The following is a 15170-nucleotide window of genomic DNA, read 5'->3' as shown; positions in this document are numbered from 1 at the left end:
CACACAAAACCCTGACTATGGAGTAGAACCACCTTAAATACTGGTGTTTGAGGACACATACTTTTTCTGTCCTTTATCAGATTTTGGCTTTGTGAAATTATTACCCTTCTCCACATTTGACCTGTCCTCTCAAACCAAGTCTGTGAAATTACAAGCCATGCTACCAGTGCAGTCTTCATGGTAATGCCAAAGAGGTAAATAATTACAGACCTAGATATCTGGGAGGATTCTAGGAGTGTTTCAGTATCCAGATGTCTGTTGTCTCAGGCAAGCTCCCAGTAAAGTGTTTAATAAATGATCAATATAAATGTATTAAGTTGAGCTGAGTTAATCCCCCTCTGCTAACTTTGGGTTCTATCCTTTACTTGAAGTCTTCTTAATAGGTTTATCTCTGCATCATTTCTTCTCCTTATAAAATAACTCTAGTTCTAGCATTTCCTCTTAGGTCTTATTTTCTACCTGCAATCATCTCTGCGGCTGCCCTCTGAACGCTCACCAGGTTTTCGAGTCCCCTTCTGTCCGGGAAGCATAGGTCAGGTATGAAGGCCACTTTCTGACTGAGCTTTAGGGCCCTTTAGAGATTTAACACTGGCAGCTTGGCTCTTCATGGCCACCCCAATTGGAGGTCTCCCTGCCTTCCTGTTCCTCTTGAGAAGTACCTCCCACTCCAAATTTACTATGGAAATGTGCTTCCATGGTCCCTTTCCACTCTCTTTTTCCTGTTCAACTCACCTCTCTTCTTGCTCATCTTCCGGGCTGTGCAATCCCATACTGCCTGTCAAAATACTAGCAGGGAAGAGACAGTGAGAACCTCAGAACCCAGAGGCACCACGTCTCTTGAGGAGTAGGCCATCTCTCAAAGATGAGTTAGGTCTTTTTGACATCTCTTACACCATCTGCCTCCCTCCAACACGTCTCCTGATTTTGAGTCTCTGCATACACTGCATTCTCTGTACTCACAGAGAATCAAGACCTCCAGGGCAGACCAAGCCTGTGCTAGGGAAGGAATGATCCAGGCACCAAAGGGTTAAGGCCAAGAGCCTTGAAGGATAGAAGGGATCATTAGTTACTCTTTTACAGAGCAGAGGAGAGGTTCCTCCTTGTCACTTACACTCCCCTTTCACAAGATCTCTCTTCATTGCCATGCATAGGAAAAAAAAAAGAGTAAAAAGAAAAAAAAATTCAAAATAATTTAGAAAGTCCTTGTAAATGCTTGTGTTTTCATTTAGCAGCATGAATTCAGGACAGCAACAGACCCTCAGAGGCAGCAATCAACTGGGAATTGAGTGGAAAAAAATAGGAATCCTAGACTCTCAAACTGTCCGTTTTGGGTTTTTTTTTTTTTTTTTTTTTGGTGAGCGAGGTAGTGGGGGTGGGGGAAGGGATTAAGTCAAATCTTTTTGAGGGAGGGCTCAGCTGTGGGCTTTCATGGATAAAACACCAAAGATCAACTCCATGTGTGTGACCCAACTGTCCTGGAAGCTTCAATTGGAAGAGAATCCAAACCTTAAGTTGTGTTCATAGCTTCAGCTCAAGTAAGAAAAATGAGGTGGGGGTCACGGGGCAGGGGCGGGTGGTGGCGAGTCTTAGATGGATGCAGAGGGGTTGGGAATGGATGCGGTGGGGATAAGGCGGAAGGGAGCTATGTCTTTAAGTCTGTCCTACGGTTTTACATATTTTTTCTTCTATGAATGGGTTTTGCTGTAAATTATAGCTTTGCCCGTGGTCCCTTGGGTCAAAAGAAATAGTCTCTAAACAGAAAACAGCTCTGATTGGTGACTTTCCTTCTTCCCTCCCCAACCCCCTTCCTAATTGAAACCAAATGTGCAATATATTGGATGCTGGGATCCCTGGCGCTTTCCCAGGAATCCTCAGAATGTGAGGTTTCTCTCAAAGGCATCTTGCATCAGCCTGTGGATGGATGCCTACCACCGGGCTCCTCCACCGGCAAAGTGGAAAAAGAAGCGTTTCACAACAAATTCTCCCTTTTGGGTTGGGGGAACGCAGTGGATTATAGCTCTGTTTTCTTCTTTCCCAAACTGGGCACTCCTGGATGAACGTAAGTTATGTGTTTTTTTTTTCCCTTCATTTTTTTTTTTTTGTCTTTTCCGAAAACGAAAGCTCTGAGTATCCTTCTCCCGGTGTCTCAGGAAAAGTTTAAAAAAGGAGACAGAAAAGGGTTTCGAGTCCGGCAAGGAAAAGAAGGAACAGGCACCATAGGCTCGAGAAATCTAAAACTTCACCTTTTTGGGGGGGACTGGATTTATGTTGAGAGAAGAATAAAGCACGACTAACCAAAGAAAACTGAAGCAAAATAAACGAATCCATAGCAGCTGCAAGATACAATCAACAGCATTCGCAGAGTTGAAACTGTTGGCAGGCAAGACAGGCCGATCGCAGAGCTGGTTTTGGGATGGAAACCTGAGCAGGGAGCTAGGTTATCGGTATTTAGTAGTGGTTTGAGTGTCCTGAGTTTTGAGTTTTGGAGGGGACAACTTTTTGTGTTTTTGATTTTTCAGAGGAGTTGCTGACTTAATTGTGAGAAGGACAACTTTGGGTGAGGGGTGGCTTCACTCTGGGGTGTGGGGTGACCAGGCAGGGAGCTGGTTCGATGGGGCATTTTTCAGTTGGTGACAAGCTTCGTCTTCCCCACCTTGCTGGCCTGGGTGCCTTTCCCTTTGTTATGGAATTACTTGGGACTGTTTGCAGTTGGGACCTCTGAGTCCTGGCTGAGGTTCAAGAGTCCCATCCAAGGGGAAAGAGAATTTTTCCAAGAGGCTGAAACTCTCAGGCCAGCCATTTGAGGCGGGAGTTTGCACTCTTGGAGCCAGGAGGGGTTCAGCACCATTTTGCTGACTGCTTGCCTTCTGCATCCTTTCCCTAGAAGATCCCCAGCCGCATAGGTCCGTAGAGAGCCTCAGGGATCTCTTCCCACCCTCTCAATTCACAGATGGTGAAAGTGATAGGAGCGGGACATTTAGAATTACACAGCACCTTAGTAGTGAAGTCACAAATGAAGTTGAAAGTCTCTTTACTGCTAATCCAGTGATCTTTCCACTCCAGACCTGTATGTTTATGTTCATTTCACTTGAGGTTGAAGTGAGGGAGAGGGTTTAATGAACAAGTCGCCCCAAGGGTGTTAGTTATCAGCAAGGAGGGATGCTTTGATGTTTATGGTCATATTTGGTTGTGTGTGTGTAAAATAAAAAAAGCAAAGTATTTGCTGTGTGCATCAGGCTCCATGCTCAGAGCTTTATATACATCATTCAGTTGAACCCGTTAGTTCCTATTTCATGAATTAAAGCTTAGAGAAGCTCAGTGTGTTGCTTAAGGAGGTGCAGCTCATAAGGTCGAAACTCAGGTAAGTCTGACTCTGGACTCTGTATTCTCTGCTCTGAGTCACTCTGCAAACACTCCCCTCCCCCACTCCATGCACACATTTAATCACTTTCCTAGTCAAATTTCATGTTTCCCTCGGTGACTAGGTGACTAGGAGGTGAAGGTGTCAGGCTAGGGGAGCAGTGAGGATCCTCTCTTGGAGGCCACTTCTGCAGCTGGCTGAGTATTTATCTGGATACCAGAGAGGGGCTGCGAGTGGGTAGCTCTGTGCATTAATTCTGGGCATTTGGTATACACTTACCTTTGTTAGGCAAAGAGCTTGGGATTTAGATTCCGAAGGACCCCCGGTTCAAGTTCTGGCTCTGCCTTTCACTAACTTGGCAAAGTTGCTTTACCTTTCTGCACCTTGGGCTCTGTGTTTATTACATGGGAATAATAGCAGTACTTTCCAGTATTATTGTTTTAAGAGATATTGGACACAACTGCATTCTGAAGGCTTATCCATCCCAGTTCTTGTGACAATGACCACTGAGCCCTGAAGGAAATGTGAGGCAGTGCCATGCTGGGTCTGGCAGGTTGTGCGGATGTTGGTGGGAGCACAGCTGTGTTGGGCCATGTGTGAAACCCTGAAATGTGTGGCCTTGGTCTTAGTGCCCACCTCTTTTGAATGGAAGCATTCGTTCTCACGGGGAATATTCCCAGGTTTTCTATCTGAAACTTTCCTTTGATGCCTGGCTTGACCACACTTCCTTACCTAGCGAGCTTGGTGGAGGCTGAAGGACACTGTGTGGTTCATGGTTCCCTTGCCTGGGTCTGTGCTGTTTCTGAGCAAGAAAGGTTTAGTTGGGATCAGTGTTTCTCCTCAAAGGAGATGGCTTTTGCAGAGCTTCATATCTAGTTGAGGGTAGATCTTTGACCCTGGACCTTCTCTTCACTGACAGGCACATCTCACTCCATGTTCCCTCCTCTGTATTCAGAAGGAAGGCAGTTGCTCTTGGGGTGGGGGGAGGCCCAGCAGACCTCGGGGAGGCCCCTGCCTCTGCTTCTGGTTAAGATCTGTTTGCTTTACAAACATCAAAATAAGGGAAGTGGGGAAGGCGTTTCCAGATTCTTTTACTTAGAATCCTCAAGTTGAAAGTCCCAATAATCTCCATGTCTGTGACATAATGCAATATCTATATATGTCTCATATGTATGTCTCTTCCCCTGATTCCTGGTGCAGAGCTCCTAAAACCCTTATAGTTTCTTAGGAGCATCTTTTTTTTTCTAATATTTGGTCTCTGGTATGGAACTCTTGAGTCCTTCAGAATTTCCCGGGTGACAGGAATGTCTTTTGTTCTACTGAGGGGACTCTGGGTGGGCTCCTGATGGGAACTGATCCCCAGAAAGGCCAAACCATGATTAATCTTGAAGAACCTTGAAATTTTTAGCACCCCCTCCTACCTTCCAGGAAAGGGAGTGAGGCTGGAGACAGAGTTAATGATCAATCATGCCTCCATGATGAAAATTCCCAAAGTATAAGGTTTGGGGAGCTCCTGGGCTGGTGAGTGCATCTATGTGCTGGGAGGAAGGTGCACCCCGACTCCACAGGGACAGAAGCTCCTGGGCATGGGACCCTTCCAGACCTCACTCCACGTTTCTCTTTGTCTGGCTGTTCATCCGTATCCTCTATTATATAATAAACTAGCACACATGAGTGCTTCCCTGAGTGCCGTGAGCTGGTCTAGGAAATGATTCCATCCAGGGTGGGGGAAGGGGTGGTGGGAATCTGATTTGTAGCCAACTTGGAAAGAAGTTGTAACTTGGGAACCTACTGCTTGTAATTAGTGTCTGCACTGGAGGGACAGTCTTGTGGGCCTGATCCCTTAACCTGTGGGGTCTGCACTGACTCCAGGCAGTGAGCACATGAGTAGAGGAAAACCATGAGTTTTTCCTAGACCACATCCAAGCACAGAGTGGAAGTCCTCCAGAGGAGTCTCACCTCCTCACCCTCCCCAAGCCCCTCTGTTAAGTCCCTGTTTTCTTCCCTTCTCATATAGTCACTACCCAGCTGTTAAGACACATGAATTCTCTGTCACATGTAACAAATCTAGTTTAGACCTTCCCATATGATTGCATTTGGATATACACACTAGAAAATTAGAGTGTGCCCCCACCTCATATATTAATGTCACTCTATTTAAAATTAGTGTTAACTCCCAGGCACTTTTTCCCAAGTTCCTTTATAAGAGCCACTTTCAGGCACTTGACATCACCCACGCCTCAAACACACAACCCAAACACACATCACAGGGGCATCCAGAAGTCTAACACCCTTCTAAAAATGGGCCTTCACAGACCTGCTGAGGTTATGTGGCAGTCTACATAAATGGTGGCCTGCCCACAATGTAGACACACTGGATTCTTTGTACCCTTTGCCCTGTTTGAAGCTGTGCAATGTATGAATATGAATGACTCTCTCCCAACAGTGACTACTCAGTGCAAAGATGCGTCTGACATCCTCAGGCATCCCCAGAACTCCCCTGAGTTCAGCAACGGTCCACGATTGCTGCTCACCATGAAATGAAAAACCTTGGGTAGACCTTGAGGATCAATTAGTATCTTGGGGGGGGATTGGAAATCAGTACTTTGAAGTGTTCCCCACGTGATTCTCACTTGAAGCTCTGCTGATAAATTTCCAAGTGTGTTGCCTCAGCTACTCTTCAGCATGGAGTAAGGGCAGCAGCCTTTACAGGATAACCCTACCCCTGTTGTTCTATACAGAATTTAATGGTAGTCACCTCCCTCCTCTGGCTAGTGTACCTCCCTCCTCTAGCTGGCTTCTTTGAGCTTGGTCAAGACCACATCATGATGTCCACAACCTACCTTTTCCCCTTATGTGGATGCTTGCCCAGGCCTCAGACTCTTTCTGATGTGAAATCACAGACCCGATTTCCTCTCCCAGCTCTATACTTACTGGCTGTGTGACCTTGGTCAAGAGCTTAAACTCTCTGAGTTTGAGTTTCCTACTCAGTAAAATAAGAATTGTGCTTCCCATTCAGATGCTGCTTATGACTACATAGCATAAGGTTTGGCATGTAGTTAATAAATGATGTTGATGATGATCAACCACATAGCACCAGCCCAGTTATTTTCCCATAGCCTCAGTTCAACAACATTCTTCTAGGCTGACAATGTCGTTCACCCACCAGAATCCACTTCTACAAATAAGGCTCATCAGAGCACTTTTGCAGTGGAAAGGACATGGGTTTAAATTCTGGCTTTGCCACCACTTACTAGCCATATAACATTAGACAATATATTTAACTTCTCAAAGTCTCATTTTTCTTGTCTCAGAAGTTTGTTATATGAAATAGGTGCCATTAGATATGCAAAGAGACCAGCATAAAGTCTCATACATAGCAGATGCTCTGAATAAGTGAATGCTCACTCAGTGTTACTTCTTTTACTTTTTCTGGTGGAATCTTCAATATTTTGTGGTCCAAAAGTCTATCATGGGTGAACAATGGAGATTGCCATCTTGGATTGATACCTTTCATTTGAACACTTTGGTTCGATCATGGATGTGATCTACTGGAAATTTGCCCTCTTGGACTTGAAAAGACATCTGTCATTTCATCTTCTCATCCCCACTATCCCAAACACGCCACCTCACTTTTACCTAACCTTTCCTTTAATGCCCAAAACAGACCCATGCATAATACTATCTTTACAGGGGAACTATGCACCATATTGAATTACTTGGATAGGGGTTTATAGAACTCCGGAAGGAAAAAAGAGTTGGCAGTTTGGGGCAGGTAGGGAAGAAGGGATACTATATATTACATATTTGACAAGATAATCATATTACAATGGAAGGTCTTAGAGGGCAATATAAAACAGTATGTGTCGCAGCTGCTATTGCCCTTGTAAGTAAATGCGAAATGTGTTTAGGAAAGAAAGAGTGAGTTAACAAAAGTGCAGTCCATGTTTTATGCTTCTGTAGAAGTTGTCCAGTAACTAACTTGTCCCACCAAGGGCTCCAAGCTGGGAGCACCTCTAGGAGAAAATTGGTCTTGACTTGTTTATATTCACCTTTCCACCCCCTTCTACTCCTAATGCCCAAACCTCTACCCCTTTTCCCCATTTGGCTACATTTCTCAGTAGTTTCTAACCTGCTTCTCTCTCTGATTGTTTTGGGATCATTCAGCAATTCAACTTTATTTTTATTTGGTTTAATTCTATTTAGCAAACATTTATTGGCTGCTTCCTAGTGTAAGACCCTTCTTAACATTTTCTGAAAACAATGGCTAATAACGGAACGGAGATGTCCAGATGTCTGTCCAGAGATATTCACCAAAATACCAATCACCTAATGGCTAAAGTGATGGTCTCTCTAAACCTTCTCTATTTCTTTAATTTTATTTGCATGCATTTGGACCTGTTATGGTTAAGCCTGTGTTATTCAAATATGATTTCAGTGAAAATAATTCTCTTCTTATTTTGATTTTCTTTCTTATTTTTGCTTTCTGTCCTTTCTGTTGCATGTAGAACTATTTGATGTTTCAGAGTTCTGTAATTCTCCAAGCAATGGAGAGCCTAGCATTTGGCAGGTTGTCTACTTATCAGCTGGAATCTCACTTAGGCCTCTAAGCACTGAAAAAGGTTAGGTTTGAGCCAGCCCAAGTATCACTGAGATCTGGAAGAGCAATGAAAAAGCAGGTTCTAAAAGGGATTTAGACTTACTTTGAAGCCTCTGGGTTCAGCTGGGCTTCTCCTGGACATCAGCATTGTTTATAATGGATTCACTCATTCAACTGTCTTGTGGCTTGTGTTGTATGTCTAACAAGACCCCAAAGAAATGTTAGAAGAGTCTCTTGGACCTACAGCTCAGTCATTAATGCTGTATGCTCTATGACGTGGGTGTAACTGGGAGAATGTGTGAAAAATAGAACCTCATGTGCAAAAGGTAGTGAGGAAATATGTAGTAAGGTTTTGGTTTCAGCACCATCATTTTCTAGATTTTTGACCTCAGAAAAGTCTTAACTTCAGTGGTCCTTAGTTTCCTCATCTGTTTCTATCATGAGTTTTAATGCCCTTCTTTTAGGTTCAGAAAAGGTAATGTGTAGGAAACTTTGTAAACAGGAAAGCACAGTGCCCATAAAGATGGCAGATGGGGATGCCCTTTCTTCCTTCCTTTCTTTCTTTCCTTTTTTTTTTTTTTTGGTCTTTTTGTCTTTCTAGGGGCACACCCGTGGCATATGGAAGTTCCCAGGTTAGGGGTTGCATCGGAGCTGTAGCCTCTGTCCTATGCCACAGCCACAGCAACGCCAGATCCGAGCCACATCTGGGACCTACGCTATAACTCATGGCAAATCCAGATCTTTAACCCACTGAGCAAGGCCAGGGATAGAACCCACAACCTCATGGTTCCTAGGCTTCATTTCTGTTGCACCATGAGAGGAACTCCAGGGATACCCTTTCAAGCATATTTCATAAGTAGCTAATCAAGTAAAATTTACCATGTGCAAAATTGTCTTGGAAATCCTCATGGGAGCTACACCAGCCACATGCCTTGCAGCAATGTAATTTCCCAGAGGCGTATAAAACTTAGAGGAGTGGTGAAGGTTACAAAGTGTGCTGGGACTTGTCCTTTAGGATGTACCCTCTTGAGATTCTGGGGAACAAGTCCATCTAGAGAAGAGAGTGGTGGGAGTTCAGTTCACTCAAGAGTAGCTAATTGTTCCTCAGACAGATGTAGTTCTCATTCTAGAATGTGTATGCCATATAGAGTGTTAAAATGGAGATGACAGTGTTTACATAATATCAGAGGAAATTAAAAATAAATCCTAATCCCAGTAAAAATCGCAGCAAGTTTTTATGCAGAGGCAGAAGATCCAGAAGAGCCAACACAGTGCTGGAGGAGAAAAACAAAGTCAGAGGACTAACATTACCCAATTTTAAGACTCACTATAAACTTATAGTAATTAAGACAGTGTGTTATTGGTGAAAGAACAGATAAACAGTTCAACGGAACAGAATGGAGAGCCCAGAAATAGATCCACAGAAATAGAGTCATCTGATCTTTGACAAAGAAACAAAGGCAATACCGTGGAGCAAAGACAGTCTTTTCACCAAATGGTGCTGAACCAACCGACAGCCACATGCAAAAAAACAAAAACAAAAACAATCTAGACACAGACCTTTCGTCCTTCCCAAGAATTAACTCAAGTAGATCATGGGCCTAAGTGTAAAATGCAAAAACAGAAAACTCCTATATAACCCATATACCCCTGTATTGACTTTTTTTTTGTCTTTTTTTTTGCTATTTCTTGGGCCGATTGCGCAGCATATGGAGGTTCCCAGGCTAGAGGTCGAATCGGAGCTGTAGCCACTGGCCTACGCCAGGGCCACAGCAATGCGGGATCTGAGCCGCATCTGCAACCTACACCACAGCTCATGGCAGTGCCGGATCCTTAACCCACTGAGCAAGGCCAGGGATCGAACCCGCAACCTCATGGTTCCCAGTCGGATTCGTTAACCACTGCGCCACTATGGGAACTCCCTTTTTTTTTTAATGTTCACTTTTATAGTTAAGTCTTGCATTATTTGTTCTCAACAGACTGGAAGCAACACATGAGCCCTGGTTTCAAGTGAAATGATGCAAGTGAGGACCCTGAATTCACTAACAATGTTGCTTTACACAAAAGGGTTTAACGCACAGCAGGGGCACCTCCATTTTCTTTCAGAGATTAATTGAAATTTTTGGTATTCCGAAAAAGTGTTGAAATAGTCATAATAAAAAATAGGACCTTTACTGAATGTTCTTAAACTTAATGCTACATATTAGCATTTTTTAAAATAACAAAGTGTTTGGTGAGGGGGGATTGGGAAAGATGTTATAATATTTTCAGCACTTGGAGACTTTAGAGGTCTTAATCCAGCCCTTTGCAGGAACAGAAAGTAGAGTCATACACAGCTTGCTTCTAAATTTACTCAGCCACCATTCCTCAGAGCTAGTAGAAGTACTATGATTGTCTTCAAAAATATGTTTAAATCTATTGTTATGATGAAGAGGTTATTATAGTTACCACTGATGATTCAGTAATAGGTGTTAGGGAAAAATATCCATTCCATTGATGATGGGTTGTTAAAATACTTCCTTGTGAATGTGAAGTTTAGGTGAGAGTGGGGAAAACACTGGGATATCTAGAGCCCTGTCATTTCCTTTCATCAGACCTCAGTAATCCCTACCCCTACCACTAACCACACTTCCTAAAGCCAGGTGAATGGCTTTAAGTGGTAAATGGTATTCCACATTCAAAGGAGTCCTGTCTTGACCCCCACACCCATTATAGCTTTGCCAATGCTGATATAGAGTCACTGGAACTTAATGAGAGAGCTGCTGAGGCTGTATGAAACTGACATCCTGCAGGGATGGATTTGGTCCTGGGTTTCTAAAGAAGCAGATGCTCTGATGCTTCTCTTGGTGAAAGGGTAGGGGCAGGCTTTTTCAAGGGAGACAGAATAGACTCAGGTGCTCTAAAAACCTTCCCTCAGGGTTATCTAATTTGGCGTTACTCAAACCTGAACAATATACAGACCTATTCTATAGGGAATTTTTTTTTTCAGCTTCTTAGGATGATAGGTTATTTGAACACTATTAAAACATAATACTAAGTATACACTTAAATTAGGTTCCTGGACCCAATTTCCTCATGTGAGTTGTGTGTATGGGGGGTCTCCACACAACACCAAATTTCCTGGACACCAGCTGGGTGTCCTGTATTCAAATGAATTCTGACACCATCCACCCAGAGATAGCCTCAGATTCCAGAGGTTAGGGGTTCAGTCTTGCAAGATTATCCCTATTCCCCTTACCACACCTCACTTCAGAAGCCGGTTGTAAATTCAGGCTATTACCTGTGCTTCCGAGCCACTGGCTCAAAATTAGAGGCCACAAGACCCCCTCCTTGGGTTCGATTAATTTGCTAACATGTCTCCCAGAACACCGAGAAACCTTTTTTTTTACTAGATGCCTGGTTTATCACAAAAGGATATATACTTGGGAACAGCCAAATGGAGAGATGCATGGGACAAGGGATGGGAAAAGGGTGAGGAACTTCTATGCCTCTCCAGGCACCACACTCTCCAAATCTCCACGTGTTTGTCAACTTGGAATTTCTCCAAACCTTGTCATTTTGGGTTTTACACAGGCGTGATTGATTGATTCATTGGCCATTGGCAATTGATTCAACCTCCAGCCCCTCTTCTCCCTGGAGGTCAGGAGAGTGGGATTGAAAGTTCCAACCTTTAATCACTGGGTTGGTTTCCCTGGCAACCAGCTTGCATCCTTAGGTGGGGTCCAAGAGTCAGCTCATTAACCTAACAAAAGGCACCTTTACGGCTCCCTTCGCTAAGGAAATTCCAAGGGTTTGGGGAGCTCTGTGAGCCTGGATCTGTGGATGAAGAACAAATATACCTGAGACATATATTTTGATCCTTTGAATGACCAGATCTATTTTCTTATAAATCACAATATCACAATACTTCTTATGCTTTAGTTCTTCTGCAACTATAAAGCCAAAGCAAATTTATAAATGAACTCAAACAAGCTATAAACTCAATAAAATAATTAAACATTATTTTAATGAGTGAGATGATGTGGTTTTGTTGAAACTAACCACTAGTGTGGAGATTAAAGATAGAGTGGACACGTGTGGTCTCAGGGCCTGGTTTATGTTTAATTTGGATCTGTTGTTTAAACGTAATTAATACTCATGTAGAAAACGCCTACTGAAGTCTGCTAAACAGATTGTCATTGATAGTCTCAAGGGTTTATGGGTTCTGGCAAATCAGATCTCACACTTAACCAAGGCTCTGCTAGTAAGCAGTGGTCAAGTACTAGTTTCAATGAGGTATCATTAGTTAATTTGTTAAATTGGCTATTCAGTTGGAGATAAGGTTAGCCTGGGGGTGCCAATGAAATTGCCACAAAATGGATATCTGATCTAATTGCTCATGGAATTGGTGACAGAACCATTGTGCTTGGTGTGTTTATGCCTCAAGTTTTTGCTTTTGAGCCAGCAGGCATTTGTGTGGAAGGTCAGAGTGCACTTCACAGGTCTGCTCGATGCATGGACAGCCCTGGCTCCCAATGTTTGAGCAGATGAAGCCTCCCCAGGCCACTGGGTTGATGACTCAACTCTCCCAGTTTCTAGACTGGTCCTTGACTGGATCTGGCTTTCCTTTGGCCTTTGGACAATCATAAGCACAAATGAAAAGGCAGGCCCTGAAATTGCAGGATAGTGCTTTGTTACCACTACTATTAAAAGTCCCAAATTACAGAATCAAAGATATAAAATTTTAAAAATTCTAGAAGTATTGTAGACTGACAGAATAGATTTACACTGATATTCTGCTTTAAAACTAAATTCAAGCTACATTTTTTCAGAAAAACCTTTCTGATCTGTCCTTTTTAAATTTCATTAATTAAAAATACCTGTGAAATTAATATAACATTGTAAGTCGACTATACTCTAATAAAATTATAAAAAATAAAAATACTTGCCATTTCAAAAAAAGAATATTATCATGAAGTTCCCATCGTGGCTCAGTGGGTTAAGAACCCAACTAGTATCCATGAGGACGTGGGTTCAATCCTTGGTCTCACTCAGTGGCTTGAGGATCCGGCATTGCCGTGAGCTGTGGTGTAGGTTGCAGACATGGCTTGGATCTGGCTTTGCTGTGGCTGTGGTGTATGCCGGCAGCTGTAGCTCTGATTAAACCCCTTGCCTGGGAACTTACGTATGCTGTGGGTGCTGTCCTAAAAAGACAAAAAATAAAAATAAAAAAACCAAAAAACACCAAAAAACCACACAAAACAAAAAAAAAAACCCCAAACTATCATGATAACTTAGTGTTGAGGGCTTACTGTGTACCAAGATTTATGTTAAGCACTTCATGTTCATAATCTTATTGAAACCTTATAATAATTTGCATGAAATGGGTATTTTTCTTATTTTACATGTGAGAACATCTGACACGGAGAGTCACTCACATAGCAATTAAGTCCCAGAACAAGAATTTGAACCCTTCTCACTGCAACACTTCGGTTTTTACCATTACTTTGTTACTTTCCTTGAACCTGCTTTATACCCTGTGGATATCTCTTTTTTTACAAGTAGGCATACTGTTTTATAATTGTCTCCTTATATGGCTGTGAATCTCAAACTTCAGTATGCATCAGAATCACCTGGAGTGCTTTTTAAAGATACAGCTCCAGCTTCCACCCCAGACATGATAAAAAAGAAATTTTCTGCAGTGTCCAGAGAACCTGTTTTTTGTTTGTTTGTTTGTTTGTTTGTTTTTAACAAACTCCCTCCAAAGATTCTGTTGCAGGTGTTCCTCTGCCTGCAATTAGAGTAAAACTACATTGCATTCTGGATGCCTCAAGGACCATGATTGTTTTTATCCACCCTTGTACCTCTTCCCCTTTCCTAAAACTAAGATTAATTGAACTAGAGAGTTTAAAATGATTTTGAGGCCCAGGAAGGGGTTAGTTTTTCTAGGGTTTTGAAGGTATGACAATTTTCTGCTTAACTCTTGGGTCTGAGGCCAAAACGGATTCATTTCTTTCTTTAGTGAAGTCTTTTTTTGAGCACTTACTAAGTGCTTTGAACGTCATAAGGCTGAGTCTTTTCCTGAGTTTATTACCAGTTAGAAAATTCAGGAAATGGTAAAGGAAAAGTAGGGCTCGATGCTCAGTATATGCCAGCAGAAGAGTGCAGAGTAGGGCTTATATTGTTAGGAGACTGGAGCTGCATGCTGGAAGAGGATTAAAGCATTTTTAGACAGAATCAGATCACCAGGAAGCAAAGAGCAGGAAAAGCAGAGGCTGGCTCGTCAGACTGCTTATGGCTCGTGGCTGAATGAACAATGAGGACGTGAGCCTGGGATGGTGGGAAATTTGCACTGGGGAGCAGGGAGAAATAGCCTTATAGATGCGTTTCTATTCCATTAAGGAGAGGTTCGGATGTGTTGTGGGGTTTTGAACATTTTCCTTTATCTTAAAGCAGGTGGCGTGTTGTTTGAAGAAGATTAATGTGCCTGCAGCATGTTAGGGAAATAGGAAGGGAGAAGGGCTTGAGTCAGGTGTCAGGCTGTTCTCAGTCTTCTGGATATGAAGTGACCGGGTTTGGAGCAGGGTGGTGGAATGAGCCAGGACAAGCTAGAGCCACTGGGGACGTGACTTGAAGGACCCTGATGAGATGATACTCATTACTAAGGGTTGGGGCAGAAGCAGAGTGAAACTTGCTTGTTAGTTGATTGTGGGTGTGCTGAGAACCTAGAAACCCACTTTCCCACAAGAACTCCAGGTTGAAGAGGAGTGCCTTAAGTTTACAACCAGAGAGAGTCAACATTTTAAAAATAGCTGTTTTGCCCTTTGGTGCTGGCAGAGCAGACGGCTCTGGATGAGCCTGGGGATCTTCATTGTTTCTCTTTCCTGCTCTCCGCTCCCCTATCTGTTTCTCACAGTGAGGACCTCTCCGTATTAACAGGTATTAACACTTCTGCCTGGGACCTACAAAGGAAATCTTTCTAATAGGACAAAGGTGGTGCTTCCTTGGAAACCTTCTGGGTTTTTAAAAGGAGAACAATAAGGGCAGGACAAAGGCCAGGGTTCTGTGGCCAAATTAGTTTGGAAAATAGTCTTAGAGAATTAAACAGGTTTCTTTATGGCAAAGACTTCCCAAGGTCCTTATTACTATATTATTACCATATGGTAGTGTGCATTTTGACCATCAGAGAGAGAGGTAGTTTATAGCACTCCACAAACTTTTTGAACCATG

General features: G+C 42.9%; 1 protein-coding gene across 9 annotated transcripts in view; it reads left to right on the top strand.

Moving 5' to 3' along the window:
* Positions 1-1381: 1381 nt before the first annotated feature.
* The window catches only part of DDR2 (discoidin domain receptor tyrosine kinase 2), a 162085-nt gene continuing 148296 nt past the window's right edge, over positions 1382-15170 (top strand). For 6 of the 9 annotated variants that reach the window (XM_085022553.1, XM_085022554.1, XM_085022558.1 and 3 more), the window contains exon 1: positions 1893-2059. In XM_085022553.1, the coding sequence (XP_084878679.1) occupies positions 2054-2059 (6 nt within the window). In that variant the 5' untranslated portion in view covers positions 1893-2053. Of the gene's footprint in view, positions 1536-1892; positions 2060-15170 lie in introns of those variants that run through there. The other 3 variants (XM_085022557.1, XM_021089500.2, XM_021089494.2) reach the window with 1 other exon arrangement.

Source organism: Sus scrofa, chromosome 4, assembly GCF_054392235.1.
Source record: "Sus scrofa isolate SSC_HxYL_T2T_F1_AM1 chromosome 4, Sscrofa_HxYL_maternal_Yorkshire_Landrace_v2.0, whole genome shotgun sequence".
Classification (NCBI taxonomy): Eukaryota; Metazoa; Chordata; class Mammalia; order Artiodactyla; family Suidae; genus Sus; species Sus scrofa.
The sequence above is the reverse complement of the archived record's forward strand: the minus strand, read 5'-3'. Positions and strand labels throughout refer to the sequence as shown.